The sequence below is a fragment of the Podarcis pityusensis genome (assembly GCF_964106645.2).
Source record: "Podarcis pityusensis genome assembly, chromosome: 6".
NCBI classification, from domain to species: domain Eukaryota; kingdom Metazoa; phylum Chordata; class Lepidosauria; order Squamata; family Lacertidae; genus Podarcis; species Podarcis pityusensis.
Window position 1 is genome coordinate 82,388,460 of NC_138030.1, and position 14,982 is coordinate 82,403,441.

The window sequence follows — 14,982 nt, forward strand, 5'->3', positions numbered from 1 at the left end:
TCCAGTTTCCTAATTCTGATTAGCTATCCTCATCTTTTCAGTCAACCAATCACCGGTATGTGACTCCCAATCTTGTTTTAACAGGTCTATAAGTCTGATTAGCACACGGGGGGCTTTTATTTCAATATTTTCTTTTGTTAAGTTATTTTAAAAGACAGTCCTGGAGGAAGTATGGTTGCAGTGGCAGAACCTCCTGTAAGCCATTACGCATGCACACTATTCCTAGCATGCACAGAAATCCAGAAATGCTACAAGTCAGTCAGTTGCTAGTTGCTAAAGAAAAACTCAGAAAACATACGTTATTGACCAGTACAGTCATACCTCTTGTTACGTTTGCTTCAAGTTAACTCCTTTCAAGTTGTGTCCCGCGGCGACCCGGAAGTAACAGAGTGGGTTACTTCCAGGTTTCACTGCTTGCATGTGTGCAGACGCTCAAAATGACGTCATGCGCATGCGCAGAAGTGGCGAATCGTGCCCCGCGCACACGCAGACATGGGTTGCATTCTGCTCAGGTTGCGAACGGGGCTCCGTAACAGATCCCATTCGCAACCAGAGGTACCACTGTAATTTCATCAATCTCACGTCATACCAGCTTTTAAAATACTTGTACCTGGTGCAACCCCATCTCATGTGGAGGTATGCACCAACTGTGCCACACCCTCTCCAAAACATACAAGAAAGATTAGGTTTTATCAGGGATAACTTCCTTGGTGTCAATTACTATCTATAGATGCAATATTTTCAGTAACAGCTCTCTAGCAATGATGGGTGTTGTTTTACGTAGTGTCTTTAATCACAGAGCACAATAAAAGATCACTGGAAACACAATAAAAGATCGAAGTTGTGTCTGTAGCATCCGACTGTGCTTTATATATTCTTACCAGTCTCACAAGGCCTCCACAGTTAATTTTTCTATTAGACTTATATTTCTATTTCTGAGCCAAGAGGAGAATGCAATAAACATCTACTTACTGAGGCATTTCGGTTCTGGATTCCATCCAAATTTGGTGCATGTAATTCTAGGCCATTCTTCTTTATTTGGGGTCAGGAAACCAGGATGGCAACTGTAGGAAATCACTTGTCCAATGCTGCTTGGAAAATAGTTGTTTTTAGAGTGTTCGTACTTGCTAGCTAGGAATCCATTCTCTATTCGGACGTAGGCACAGTTCTTTGCTTTGGAAAAGATAAAATAAAAAGGTAAGCCCAAAAAACCAAACCAGAATGTTCCACTCACTGCAAAGGGCAAAGGCTCAGATTCAGTCCCTGTGCCCATGTTGAAAGCACATCCAGACAAACACAAAGAGTTGGTAAGCGTTCAACTGCAGCATCTTGAAAAGCTGCTCTGTGGTTTCTCTGGCTTTCAGGAGGAGCTTTTCAGGGATATGGGGGCAGCAGTTGCTGCGAGAACAAGAGAGAGGGATGGGCAGGAGAAAACTGTGAGGAGACACCTAGTAAAAACTCAAGCAATTCTGCAGTACTTTGAGTCTCAGTCAAGATCTGTAGAGGTCCACTTACCTTCACAACGAGGGACCTCATTGCTCCATCCATCTGCACGACAATCACGGAAGTCTGTAGGACTGAGCATCTGAAACCTGCAAGTTTTTTTTTAAAATGAAACCGAAACATTTTAAAACCAAATAATTACATGACAGGAGCAGCTTTGGAATAACGTTGAAACACATTGAGACTCAAACAAATACTTCTAGAATAGCAGGATTATTTTCTAGGTTTTTTTTCTCTAGAGATGGCATGCGTGTTCACCACAGGTTAGCTCAGACTCAAATTGAATGGATTCAGGAGAGCTGGTCACTAAAGCGAGGTGAGTATTCAAATCCTCAGTTCCCCCATACTGGCTGAATGTTGAAAACTGAGTATCAGGGAGAGGAAGAAGAAGAAGAGTTTGGATTTGATATCTTGCTTTATCACTACCCGAAGGAGTCTCAAAGCGGCTAACATTCTCCTTTCCCTTCCTCCCCCACAACAAACACGCTGTGAGGTGAGTGGGGCTGAGAGACTTCAGAGAAGTGTGACTGGCACAAGGTCACCCAGCAGCTACATGTGGAGGAGCGCGGAAGCGAATCCGGTTCCCCAGATTACGAGTCCACTGCTCTTAACCACTACACCACACTGGCTCTCGCCAACTCCTTCCAATATACAACTCCTTCCAATATACAAACACACTCCTTCCTTGCTCACCTTGTTCTTAAGGCTAGGAGTTTTTTGCAGAAAGAAGGCAAATAGGGTAGAAGAGATTTCTCTCTCTCCTCATCCCTTCGGTCATTATAACCAGATTAGCACCACAATATGGCTAGACCCTGGGGATTGCAGAAGCCCTTGAACAAATCTTCCTCCCCAGTATCCATCACAGGGAGGATTACCAAGCCTTAAGAGGAGGGAAGCAGGCCAGAATGTGTCTGAGATCTGGGAGCTGGGAGCTGGCAGGAGTTTGCTTAGCATTGGTTCGAGGGCAACATAAATGGCAGAGGGGACACCTTCTGATCCCTCATAACATTTCTGGTTTAACCCCTGATTGGGGGAGTGGGAGCAATCTCAATAGAGTTTTCCCATTGCTTGTTGTTTCCCAGTTTTACGATTTATCTGTTACTGCATGACAGAAGCTCTGCTGGGTCCTTCTGAGTATTCACTTGGGTACTTGCATTATATACATTATATGCATTATATATATGCACATATAGTCAAAAAATAAAAGTAAAGAACCCCTGGACGGTTAAGTCCAGTCAAAGGTGACTATGGGGTTTCGGCGCTCATCTCGCTTTCAGACCGAGGGAGCTGGCGTTTGCCCACAGACAATTATCTGGGTCATGTGGCCAACATAACTAAACTGATTCTGGCACAACGAGACACTGTGATGGAAACCAGGAAACACTTCCTGCCTTCCTGCCACCACCTAATTATCTACTTGCACTGTTGTGCTTTCGAACTGCTAGGTTGGCAGGAGCTGGGACAGAGTAACAGGAGCTCACCCCATCGTGGGGACTCGAACTGCTGACCTTCTGATCAGCAAGCCCAAGAGGCTCAGTGGTTTAGACCACAATGCCACCCACATCCATTTATATATGTATATATATATAACAGCTGTCCTAAAGATACTACCATGACTAAATATCTGAAGAGGGGCGGGGGATATTTACCCTTCATTGCACCAACAGAGGGGATATTTACCCTTCATTGCACCGATACACGACACGAGCACCAAAGACAAATTCGTCTCCATTAACAAGTTCTAAAGAGCCAAATTTGATATGTCCAGGATGTCCACAAGGCCTTTCTGGAAATTAAGAAAATTAAGTGTAAAGCAAGATAACACTTATGGCTATAAGAATGTGCTTGAAAACGATGCTATGCTGTGAGAAATGTATGAAGGCTGCTAAGAAGATCAACCTCGAATCTCCTCTTCCTTTCTTTCCAGTAACATGAAGTAAAGGAAGACACGTGACATCATCATGCTCAGACTTTCCCCATCCCTGCTCTGATTCACTGGGTGCCTCTTATAGACAGATTTGTGGGGAAAGTCTTAACATGATGCTGTCATATCAAATGCCTTCTTTTATAAAGCTTAACGAGGGAGATGATGTTGTTCGTAGTGATAACTGTAGTGATGGGAGATGCTTAGAGCATCTCCCAGTCCCTTTCCAGCCCCACTGCTGCATAACATCCCTGAAATGTCTCCTACCTGGTATTTTATGTCCCCAGCTCTTTTTTTAAGTCAAAGCAACCCCAGAAATAACAGCTGGAGGACAAGTGTGCCTCCAGCTGATCCTTTGCAAGTTTTGCAGAGCTCTCCAGCCCTCTTTACCAGCAGGGACACAGATGGCGCTGTGGGTTAAACCACAGAGCCTGGGACTTGCCAATCAGAAGGTCGGCGGTTCGAATCCCCATGACGGGGTGAGCTCCTGTTGCTCGGTCCCTGCTCCTGCCAACCTAGCAGTTTGAAAGCGCATCAAAGTGCAAGTAGATAAATAGGTACTGCTCCGGCGGGAAGGTAAACGGCGTTTCCATGCGCTGCTCTGGTTCGCCAGAAGCGGCTTAGTCATGCTGGCCACATGACCCAGAAGCTGTCTGCGGACAAACGCCGGCTCCCTCGGCCAGTAATGCGAGATGAGCGCCGCAACCCCAGAGTCGGCCACGACTGGACCTAACGGTCAGGAGTCCCTTTACCTTTACCTTTACCAGCCCTCTGCTTATCCACAAGACTAGGGCACATTCTTGTCCTTACCAACTCTGGTGGTCTTAGACCTCCAATTATATGAAACCCAAAGTAAACAGAAAAAGGTTTAGTGGCTACAAAGTGAAATGCAATCTTTCATTGCCTTGTTGTTGCTGTTTTTTTTTTTTAAAAAAAATGGGCCATCCCAAGGCTTATCACAAGGAGAGAAAAAATAAACTGTTCAAATATTTCAATAGCTTGTGATTGTGAATTTTATAAAGTTATGTTTCTGCTTACTTCTGCATTGCACATGTGGTGTGGATTGTACCCATTTTCCATTGTTACACCGCAGTTTTATGCGCCCAAATTTTATATACCCAGGCTGGCAATTGTAAATGACTTCATCCCCGTGCGAATAGGACTTTTTGTCTGATATGTCTGCAAGGTCTTCATGGTCTCTTATTGGTGGTGGTCGGCAATCTTCAATTAAAATAACATCAGTAAAATCAACAATAGATGGCACCCTTTGACCTGTAAATTTTAAAGAATTTGAAGGAAGTGAAAAAGAACTGAGTTGGAATTATGCAATAAAAATGTTGGCCTCATAACTTTAATCTCCCTTCATTGCACCACAACTCAGATACTTACGCAGATAGCAGGTCTCTAGCTGTTTTTGGACTACAACTCCCAACATCCTTAGCTAGTGGTACCAGTCAGGGGTGATGGGAATTGTAGTTCAAAAACAGCTCGAGACCCAACTTTGGGAAACCCTGCCATAATGGAGGGGGGAATGCAGTTTCTGATTCCTACCTAGAGCTGCAAAATTTCAGGAAGCCATGAGAAAAAAAAATTTGAAGCCATGAGAAAACCCCCCCCCCCCATTTTTTCTGGAAAAACTGGAAATTTTGGAAAAATTGAAAAAAAGTTCAGTGTGGAGTAGTTTTGCAAATTGCGTGAAACACAGTGTAGAACAACGGTAGATAACCTAAGGCCCATGGGCCACTAGCGGCCCATGGGGGTCGTTTAACTGGCCCACAAGCCACCCCCAAACCGAGCCGCACGCTCAGTGAGTACCACACACTGCGCTAAAGCAGCGCAGCGTAGTATGGGGACACGCTTCCACGGCACTGAAAACCACACCTGCGCATGTGCAGACGCCAAAAATCATGTCTGCGCAGATGCAGATGTCGGAAATCGTGGGCAGGCGCGCTCACACATGCCCGCGATCTGGCCCACAGAGGGGGCTCCTCAGCAGTGAACCTTGATGACCCCTGGTGTAGATAAAAGTACAGTGGTACCTCGGGTTAAGTACTTAATGCGTTCTGGAGGTCCGTTCTTAACCTGAAACTGTTCTTAACCTGAAGCACCACTTTAGCTAATGGGGCCTCCTGCTGCTGCCGCGCCGCCGGAGCACAATTTCTGTTTTCATCCTGAAGCAAAGTTCTTAACCCGAGGTACTATTTCTGGGTTAGCGGAGTCTGTAACCTGAAGCGTATGTAACCTGAAGCATGTGTAACCCAAGGTACCACTGTATTATGCTTGCAATAAAACATGTAACCACCCCCTTTCCCTCAAAAGCAACAAAAAAAGCAAGAAACCATCAACATAAAAAATAATCAGATTTGCCCCTTAGCACCAACAGCAAATAAAATTACAGTAAATTCCACTTCAATATTTAAGCTCCATAGAAGGTCTACCCTTTGGGTAGTGCTTTAAAAGGAGAGAGAAGACACAACATATACATGTGGTTTATTCTATCTCATTTTCTGAACTACTGCTATCGTTTTCTATTTCTTCTTGCTCTTCCTCTTTGTAATTTTTCTCATGGATTTCTAAAAAACAGCTTTGGAAAAAAACAGGGGAAAACCTGTTTTCCCCCATTTTTCTGTCCCTGCCCTCGAGGCCTTTCCATATCTGCTTGAGGATAGCCAGGGCAAAGCATAATGCAAATTTTTTTGCATGCCAGGCCCAGAAGTAACCAACATCCAGTTACTGAATAGTATGTTGCACTAAGGCTCAAACTCTGTTTGAAAGGAAAAGGAGTGTGCGTGTGTGTGTTTAATTGAATTTGTTATTATATATTATAAACCGCATGATGGTAAGAGAGCTTTCTAAGCAGTTTACAAAAATATACAACAGAATATTAAAATGATTGATAAAACACAGTTAAAAGCAGGCATTTAAGAGTATTCAATAGATCAGCCTTTCTCAGCCTGTGGGTCCCCAGATGTTGTTGAACTACAACTCCCATCACACCTAGGTAGCAAGGCCAGAGCTCAGGGATGATGGGAGTTGTAGTCCAACAACATCTGGGGACCCCCCCCCAGGTTGAGAACCACTGCAATCGATGATTAAAGTCAGCAGTGGTTAAAAGGAAGTAAATTGCATGCAGCTTCTACATGTTTAGATGGGCTGGCCCTAACGAAAATGTTTTGAGCAGTTGCCAGGAAGAGTAGTGAGAGCAGCTGCCTGGTGTCAATCGGCAAGGAGCTCCAAAGTGTGGGTGCTGGAAGGCCTGGGAAAAAATGGAAAAATTGGGGGGAGGGAACAGGGTTTTTTTGGGTTTTTTCCAAAGCCTTTTTTCCCCCCAGGAAAAATTTGAAGAAAAAAAAAATAGTGTATGGAATATTCAAACTATATCAAAAAAATTTTTTTCATTTTTTCCGGGGAAAAACGGCTTCAGAAAAAAACGGGGGAAAACCTGTCCCTCCCCCCATTTTTTCCAGTTTTTTTTCCAGGCCTTCCCACCTCTATTCCTACCTGAAGTTTTAGTTCTACCATTCTGGTGAAACTAACTTTTTTTTTAAAGTGTTGGTTCCACACTAATGCCACAATCCTATGCACATTTTTCCAGGACTAAGTCCTGCTGGGGCTTTCTGAGTGGATATGTATAGGACTGTGTTATAGGTTATAGGTTAGTAGTATTTTAGTTGATAATGACTTAGGTTAGTAAAGGGTTTAAGTTGTTAGGGACTTGTTAATAACCTCTATTTTTCTCACACTGATTTCATTGGGCCCCAAGTACAATTGAGTTAGATCCAACCCATAAGGAATCTGGCAACATCCAACTTCCCTGGTAAAAAAATTTGTCAGCCACCTACACAACTTACCATTTGGGGAAGGACAAGATGTCAGAAGAAGAAATGGAATAAGAAAGACCAGCCAGCTCTTCATATTATTTCAGGAAGCTTGCAATGCTCAGTACTACAAAATTTTCACTTTCATCTGTCAACATATTCCAATGATCTGCAAATATCTTTTTCCTCTCTTTGGAACCACCAATTATTTTCTTTAGCCCTTTGCCATGTTTTAAAACTGCTTTTTGTGTTTGATAGACCAATCTGAAAAGAGCAAGAATTAGGGGAACGTGCAAGGTACTTTTGAACCCAACTCAGTTTATTTACACACGACCTGTGAGTTCTCTGATGCAATCCTGGCAGCAACAAAATATTTCTCTGTCTTTGGTTTCAACAGTTATTTTATTTTGCTCTGTTATCATAGTTTATTTCATGCTGCTTTGTTTGTCTGCTTGTTTGTTTTTGTCTCACAGTGCAACCTGTTAAGAGAAAGAATTACAGAAATGCCTGACACAGTTGAATTTTTAAGAGAATTAAGATTATTTGCAAAAGGTCTGTGAGTGTTGCAATTCTGACAGTAAACCAAAAGGGTAAAGTCCACTCATTAGTTGTTGACCAGAATGATTCTGCCAGCCTTGTTCTTGCACCTCTAAGAGCAGCTTGCTGTGAAGAAATCAGAAAATGAAAATGCTTGGGGGGGGCGGGGCGGTATAGGGAATTGATGTTAGCTATGACCCTATGTTTTGGGACGTGGGTGGAGCTGTGGGTTAAACCACAGAGCCTAAGACTTGCCAATCAGAAGGTTGGCGGTTCGAATCCCCACAACGGGGTGAGCTCCCTCCCGTTGCTCGGTCCCTGCTCCTGCCAACCTAGCAGTTTGAAAGCACATCAAAGTGCAAGTAGATAAATAGGTACTGCTCCGGTGGGAAGGTAAACGGCGTCCGTGCGCTGCTCTGGTACACCAGAAGCGGCTTAGTCATGCTGGCCACATGATCTGGAAGCTGTATGCCGGCTCCCTCGGCCAATAAAGCGAGATGAGCGCTGCAACCCCAGAGTTGGTCATGACTGTACCTAATGGTAAGGGGTCTCTTTACCTTTACCTTTTATGACCATATGTTTAATAGCAGCATGGCATGCATGCTGCTTTTACAAAGTACGGCTTTTGTGGCTAGTTGAAAAGGTTGCTAGAAAGCAGATTCTTTTTGAATTGTGAGGCACAATCCAAATGAATGAAGTCTGCTTAACTTCATTGGTCCAATGGATTTAAGTGCACCTCACCAGTGTTGAGTTGTGGATACCATGTGAAACGAAATTGTCGAAGTTGATGCTGAAAAATAACCACATTTACCATAAAAAAGCACTTGTTCTGGTGAACTTCAACACCCACACTGATGCTACCTAGTCAAGAGCAGCGGAGGACTTCAAGGCCACCACAATAACCATGGGGCTGTTTCAATACATCATGGACTCCAAACACGTTGTAGGTCAGGCCTTTAGGCCGGTATCTCCTGCAGAATTGGGATAGACTATGCCTTTTATCCCATGGGGTGGGAGACCTCCATGATCTGTCCATGGAGACTTATGGAATGTGATGCAGTCTTGCATGCTTTGGGGTATTTTCTAGGGGCATGACTAGAGTGCTGGCACAGATAGGGACATCAATACAATTGCTGCAAAACACACTCCCTAACACAGGAGACCCTGCTGGGCTCCTTGCTTTTCCAGAGAGCTGTGGGCAATGAAACAGGCTGGAGGATGGCTGGAGTGCAAATGGCAGAAGTCTTATAGCAAGTATGACCAATCCCAGATACACACACATCATTGCACTTGCATGATGGCACTGAAGAAAGTATACCTTTCTGGCACCATTGCACCCTTGGGCAGTGGTTTAAGAGTGCCTACTTAGAATTTGCAGGGTGGGTGGGTGCCCCCTGCCTTGCCCCTTCCATTGTCTGGCCCCAAAATCTTCCACGTGTGGGTGAACGGTGCTTGCCAAATCCCTGCATATAAAGGCTGATGCAGTACCTGCTACTATCAGAAGAGGACTGAGCTGTCAAATTCAAAAAACGACACATCATGTGATTTCATTTTGCTCAGCGTATGTGGGGGCTTTCTGGCACATGGCCCAATATTATACTGCCAGAGGGTTTAATATGGCTACAGTGGTACCTCAGGTTACATACGCTTCAAGGTTACAGACTCCACTAACCCAGAAATAGTACCTCGGGTTAAGAGCTTTGCTTCAGGATGAGAACAGAAATTGTGCTCCAGCGGGGCAGCGGCAGCAGGAGGCCCCATTAGCTAAAGTGGTGCTTCAGGTTAAGAACAGTTTCAGGTTAAGAACGGACCTCCAGAACGAATTAAGTACTTAACCCGAGGTACCACTGTATTTACTCTAAACCACACCCACCTGTCCATCAGCTGGCATCACTTATTGGTGGCAGCAGGAGGGTGGGTGGGTTCAGTTCTGTATTGCCTGCAGGTGCCTGGGTGTCAGGGACTGAACAGAGGAGGAGTGGTGGAGACTGCCTCCCCTTCCTGATCCTTCCAGGGAGGAGGACGAGGAAGATAGTATAGATTTACAACAGGGGGTTGAGGCAGGTTGCAGCTCAGAGGCAGATGAGGCGGAAAGTTGGGAAATCATGGGAGAACCAGAGCAACACCTGGCTACCTGGCTGACACATCATTAGAAAGCATTCCAGACCCCCCGTCTCCCAGAACCCGGTGAGCCTTAGAACTAGGAGACCAAAGAGCTCAAAGACAAAGGGCACTTAGGAGCACCCATGGAAGTGATGAATGAGGAAGTGGGAGAGACCAGGGTGGAGATTCACTCAGGACAATGTCATTATCCAAGTGGCAGGGTTCTATAGCCTCTCTCTGTAATATTTTTTTAAAAAAGGATGGTAAGAAACTTTTCCTTGTCTTTATACTTTCCTGGGCAACCAGCCAGGAGCTGCTGACAGCATCCTGACACTGGGTTTAGCAGTGCCTTCTAGTTACTCACTCTGCATTATTTTTGCTGTTTGCAATCTATGGGCTGGATTCAACTAAACAGTTCACCTAGCGGGAGCCAGCACTACTAATCCTGCTAGAGCAACTGAGTTCCCTTCCCCCTTCCCAGTGCATGCCCCAAATCAGCTGTGGGGATTGGACAATCTCCCCAAAACACTGAATGTGTGTGTGTGTGTGGGGGGGGAGATCCATCTGGAAAGCAGAAATGCTTCTGCTGATGTAATGAGTTTCAGGAATAAGCACTGCAACATTTGGTAGTGCCGTTTGTATACAAGTCAGCACCGAAATGATTCAATGAGGAGTTTCTACTGTGACCTATAAAAACAAAGCACGACACTTTTTATTTGTGTATAGTCCAGCAGTAGGGCACCCCAAAGACACCAGTAAGAAATAATAAGACAGAGCAGAGGAGAGATAGTTGTCCACATTTGATCAGTGATGATAGACATTATGACACATGGTTTTGTTGAAAACCACAAAAAGGAAACCACAGGTATTGATGGTAAGAATTTTGATGGTGTTAATATGTCCATAGTCAGAACATTGTATGAACAAATCCAAAATATCAATATAAATCGTATCAACATCTTTATTAATATAATCAAAACATTAAACTTTTTTGCAAGTTATTTTTAATTATATAATGATTTAAAAACATTTTTCTGGTGCCTGTTTTATTTTATTTTTTAAGGAACAGAAAATCACTGTAGTTTAAAAAAGAGCTTTGTTGCAATTATGCACCAGTCCATTATTTAGGCTGCACTCCTCACTAGGAGTTCAAACGTCTACAGCAAGAAATGTGTGTGCAAATATTTTGCACTAATGCTTCTTTGGGTATTGTCAGGGAACTGCCATCGGAAGGAAGGGAGGTGAAAGGGCTCACACAGGTTGAGAGAGACTCAGCAGCTGAAGAGGGAACCAGTAGGGGGAGAGGAGCTGAGCTGAGGGAAAGTGAGCTGGAGGGATGGCTCAGAGACACTTCCAGCGAAAACAGTGGGGAGGCTTCAGGACCTCCTGTAGGGACACCCACTCCTCGCCGGAAACTGTCACGCAGAGAGTCCAGAAGACGTGTTTCCGTTAAGGAGCTTTTATGTTGGAAGCGATTCCGAAAGCAACCACTGTCGGAATCTGCTAGTGACTAGAGGAGCCATGTCTGAGGGGCTCCGTCACAGACAGAGGTTTGTGGACTTGAACAAACTCTGAGGGGATACGATTTTACGCACAAGCAGCTCATCATCCCATCACAGCATTCCGACAGTCTTTGAAAGCAGCTTGTGCAGGAGAAGGCATCATGAGCAACCCAGCCGGAACCAGAGAAGCAGGAGCTGGAGCGGGTCCAAGCCTGGAAGAAAGGTACCGGGTGTTGGAGGTCCAGCTAGCGCTGCAGACGGCGAGGCTTGAGGAGAGGAGGGCTCAGGATGCAGACAAAAAGGGGAAAGCCACCCAGCTCGCCAGAAAGGTACCAGGATTGGTGCAGAAGTTTGGGGGGGGAGCCCAAAGACTATCATGGCTTTCGGACAGAGATGCAATATGCCCTCAATCTGCAGTTTGATGAATTCCCTGACGAGGAATCACGAGTGGCTTTCGTGATTGGGCATCTTGAAAAGGGGGCGAGAGACTGGGTTAGACCCCTGATGGCAGCGAATAGTGACGTCCTAAAGGACACGATGAAGTTCTTTCGCGCCATGGATCTGATGTTTTCCAGCGATATTGAACAGGGAGTGGTGCGCAGACAGTTAATGGCTTGCAAACAGGGGAGCCGATCTGTCCGTGAGTACTGGACTGAGTTCACCATGTTGATCCATAAATTGGGGTGGGATCTATCGGCGGAACCCATTCAAATGCTCTTTGAAGAAGGGCTTTCTTCGGCTGTGAAAGACGAACTTTCCCGGGCGCCCAGGGCGGAGTCTATGGACCAGCTGACCAAATCAGCGCTGACCATAGGAGCGCGCCAGGAGGCGAGAGCATTGGAGAGGCGGGAAGGGAAGGGGGAATGTTGGAAGGAGTTCCGCATTCCAGACATTCCAGAGCCAACTTTCCCGCCGGCAGAGCCGATGGAAATCGGAACAGCGCGCGCGCGCGCAGTTTCAAAGCCCAGTGAGGGGGGAAAGAAGGAGGGAAAAGGCGCCCGGAAATGCTATCTCTGCCAACAGCCAGGTCACTTTGCCAGAGTCTGCCCCCAGAGGAAGGAATGGCAAGGGATGGTAGGAGCTGTGGAGGGAAAAGAGGAAGAAATACCGGAGCAAGTAAAAGCCAACGCCTGGCTGCCACCGTCGGGGCACAGCAGCCAGGCCAAAGAGCAGTGAAAGTGCCCACGCCAGAACCTCCTAAACCCGCCCTAGTGATAGAAGTGGCGCTAGAGCTGCCAAACGGACACCCTCTAAAGATAAAGGCGCTGTTGGACTCAGGCAGCTCCTGCAATTTCATGAGCAAAGAGTTTGCAGCTGAACACCAGATACAGACGATCCCTTTAAGCAACCCCCTGCAGGTGACCACGATCGATGGCAGGGAGCTGTTGGGAGGAGAAGTCAGCTTGCAGACCGTCCCAATGATAATGAAGGTGGCAAGGCACACCGAACTGATAGCGTTTAATGTGGCCACCTTGGGAGGAGCTCCCATTATATTGGGGATGAGCTGGCTAGCGTTACATGATCCGCTGGTGGGCTGGCATCAGAGAGTGGTTTCTTTTGGTTCAGCACATTGCTTAGAACACTGCAAAGAGGGAAAGGGTTTGGCAGGGGCCCAAGCCACCCTAGCAGGGACTGAAGTAACGGAGAACGTGAAGGTACCACGACAATACGCAGATCTCCGCGACGTCTTCAGCGAAAGGGAAGCTGACCAACTACCCCCGCATAGACCCTTTGACTGTCAAATCAATTTACTCCCTGGGGCACAGCTCCCTGTAGGCAAGCTGTACGCCATGTCAGACAGAGAGATGCAGGAGCTAAGAGAGTTCATTGACAAGAACCTGAAGAGAGGGTTCATCAGAGAGTCCAGGGCGGTGGGGGGCAGCCCAGTGTTTTTTGTGGATAAAAAAAACATGAACAAGCCGAGGCTGGTGTGTGACTTCAGGGCCTTAAATGCAGTGTCAGAACCAGTGGCCTTCCCTATGCCCAGGATTGACGACATTTTGACAAGGGTGCGGAAGGGAAAGATTTTCACAAAGCTGGACCTAAGGGGGGTGTACAACCTGATACGAATAAGGAAGGGGGATGAATGGAAAACCACCATGTTCACCCCTTTAGGGGCATTTGAATATTTAGTTATGCCCTTCGGCCTACAAGCAGGCTCCGCATGCTTTCAATCGTTTATGAACCACGTCCTGGGGCCTTTGCTTTACAAGAATTGTGTGGCCTTCTTAGACGACGTGTTGGTGTATTCTGAGAATGAGGAGCAGCATGTGAGAGACGTCAGAGAAGTGTTGAGCAGGCTGCAAGCCAACCAGCTGTGGGTGAAACTGGAGAAGTGTCAGTTTCATACCAAGGAGGTGGAATTCCTGGGGTATCGCCTGTCAGACAAGGGATTGGCCATGGATCCCGGCAAGGTCCAGGCGGTGCTGGAATGGAAAACACCCAAAACAAGGAAGGATGTGCAGAGGTTCCTAGGATTTGGTAACTTCTATCGTAAGTTCATCCAAAACTTTGCCCACCTGACGGCGCCCATTACGGACTGTCTCAGCAGTAAGAAGAAGTTCGTTTGGACTGAGGAGGCGGAGCGAGCATTTGAGGAACTAAAAAGGGCCTTCGCCTCGGAACAACAACTCCTGCATGTGGATTTACAAAAACCGATGAGAGTGGAAACTGACGCATCAGACAGAGCGATTGGGGCGGTGCTTCTGCAGCCAGGGAAGGAGGAGTCAGAGTGGAGACCGTGTGCCTTTTTTTCGCGAAAGCTGAACAAATCCGAGAGGAACTACACGGTGTATGACCGAGAACTACTAGCCATTCATGAGGCGTTCCGGAGATGGAGGCACCTGCTAATTGGCGCACAACATAAGGTGCAAGTGTGCACTGACCACAAGAACCTAGAGTATTGGAGGACGGCACGAGTGCTCAACCAACGGCAAGTGAGATGGGCCCAGGAGTTCTCCAAATTTAACTTTGAGATTTGTTACGTGCCAGGCCCAGAGAACATTAGGGCGGACGCTCTCTCACGCAAACCTGAATATTTGGAGGGGGAGGGAGCACCCGAAGAGAGACATGTCATTCCAGAGGACCGCTGGGTGTGTGGGGCGGCATTGGTGGGACAAAGAGAACTGGTAGAGGAAACAGAGAATGATGAATACGCCCAGAATAAGCTCAGAGGTCTTAGGGGTGAGGGAGAGGAACCAGGGGGTTTCGAGGAAAGAAATGGAGCTTTGTATTACAAAGGGGCACTGTATATCCCTGAAGGAGACTTAAGGGGGAGGGTACTCAAGCAGTTGCACGACAGCCCCACGGCGGGGCATTTTGGACAACACAAAACCATGTGGTTGGTCACCAGGGAATTTTGGTGGCCTAAGGTGAGGGAAGATGTACGGGAGTATGTAAGAGGGTGCGAGCAATGCCAGCGAGCCAAAGGGGAGAGGCGGGCACCGGCGGGGCTATTAGAACCCTTACCAACCCCAGAACGACCTTGGGAGGCAGTGTCGATAGATTTTATGACTGATCTGCCGAAGTCCAAGGGGAAAACAGCCATCATGGTGGTGGTAGACCTACTAACAAAGATGTGCCACTTTGTAGCCTG

The 14,982-nt window shown here is 46.4% G+C and overlaps 1 protein-coding gene across 2 annotated transcripts in view; it reads right to left on the reverse strand.

The window, feature by feature from the left end:
* Nucleotides 1–7,550, reverse strand: part of LOC308479772 (complement factor H-related protein 5-like) — a 29,909-nt gene extending 22,359 nt beyond the window's left edge. The window contains exons 1-5 of one of the 2 annotated variants that reach the window (XM_081010625.1): nt 7,279–7,550; nt 4,466–4,699; nt 3,184–3,289; nt 1,516–1,592; nt 973–1,173 (exon numbers count right to left, since the gene is read on the reverse strand). In XM_081010625.1, the coding sequence (XP_080866751.1) occupies nt 973–1,173; nt 1,516–1,592; nt 3,184–3,289; nt 4,466–4,699; nt 7,279–7,342 (682 nt within the window). In that variant the 5' untranslated portion in view covers nt 7,343–7,550. The remainder of the gene's footprint in view (nt 1–972; nt 1,174–1,515; nt 1,593–3,183; nt 3,290–4,465; nt 4,700–7,278) is intronic. The other variant, XM_081010626.1, reaches the window with a different exon arrangement.
* Nucleotides 7,551–14,982: the final 7,432 nt, after the last annotated feature.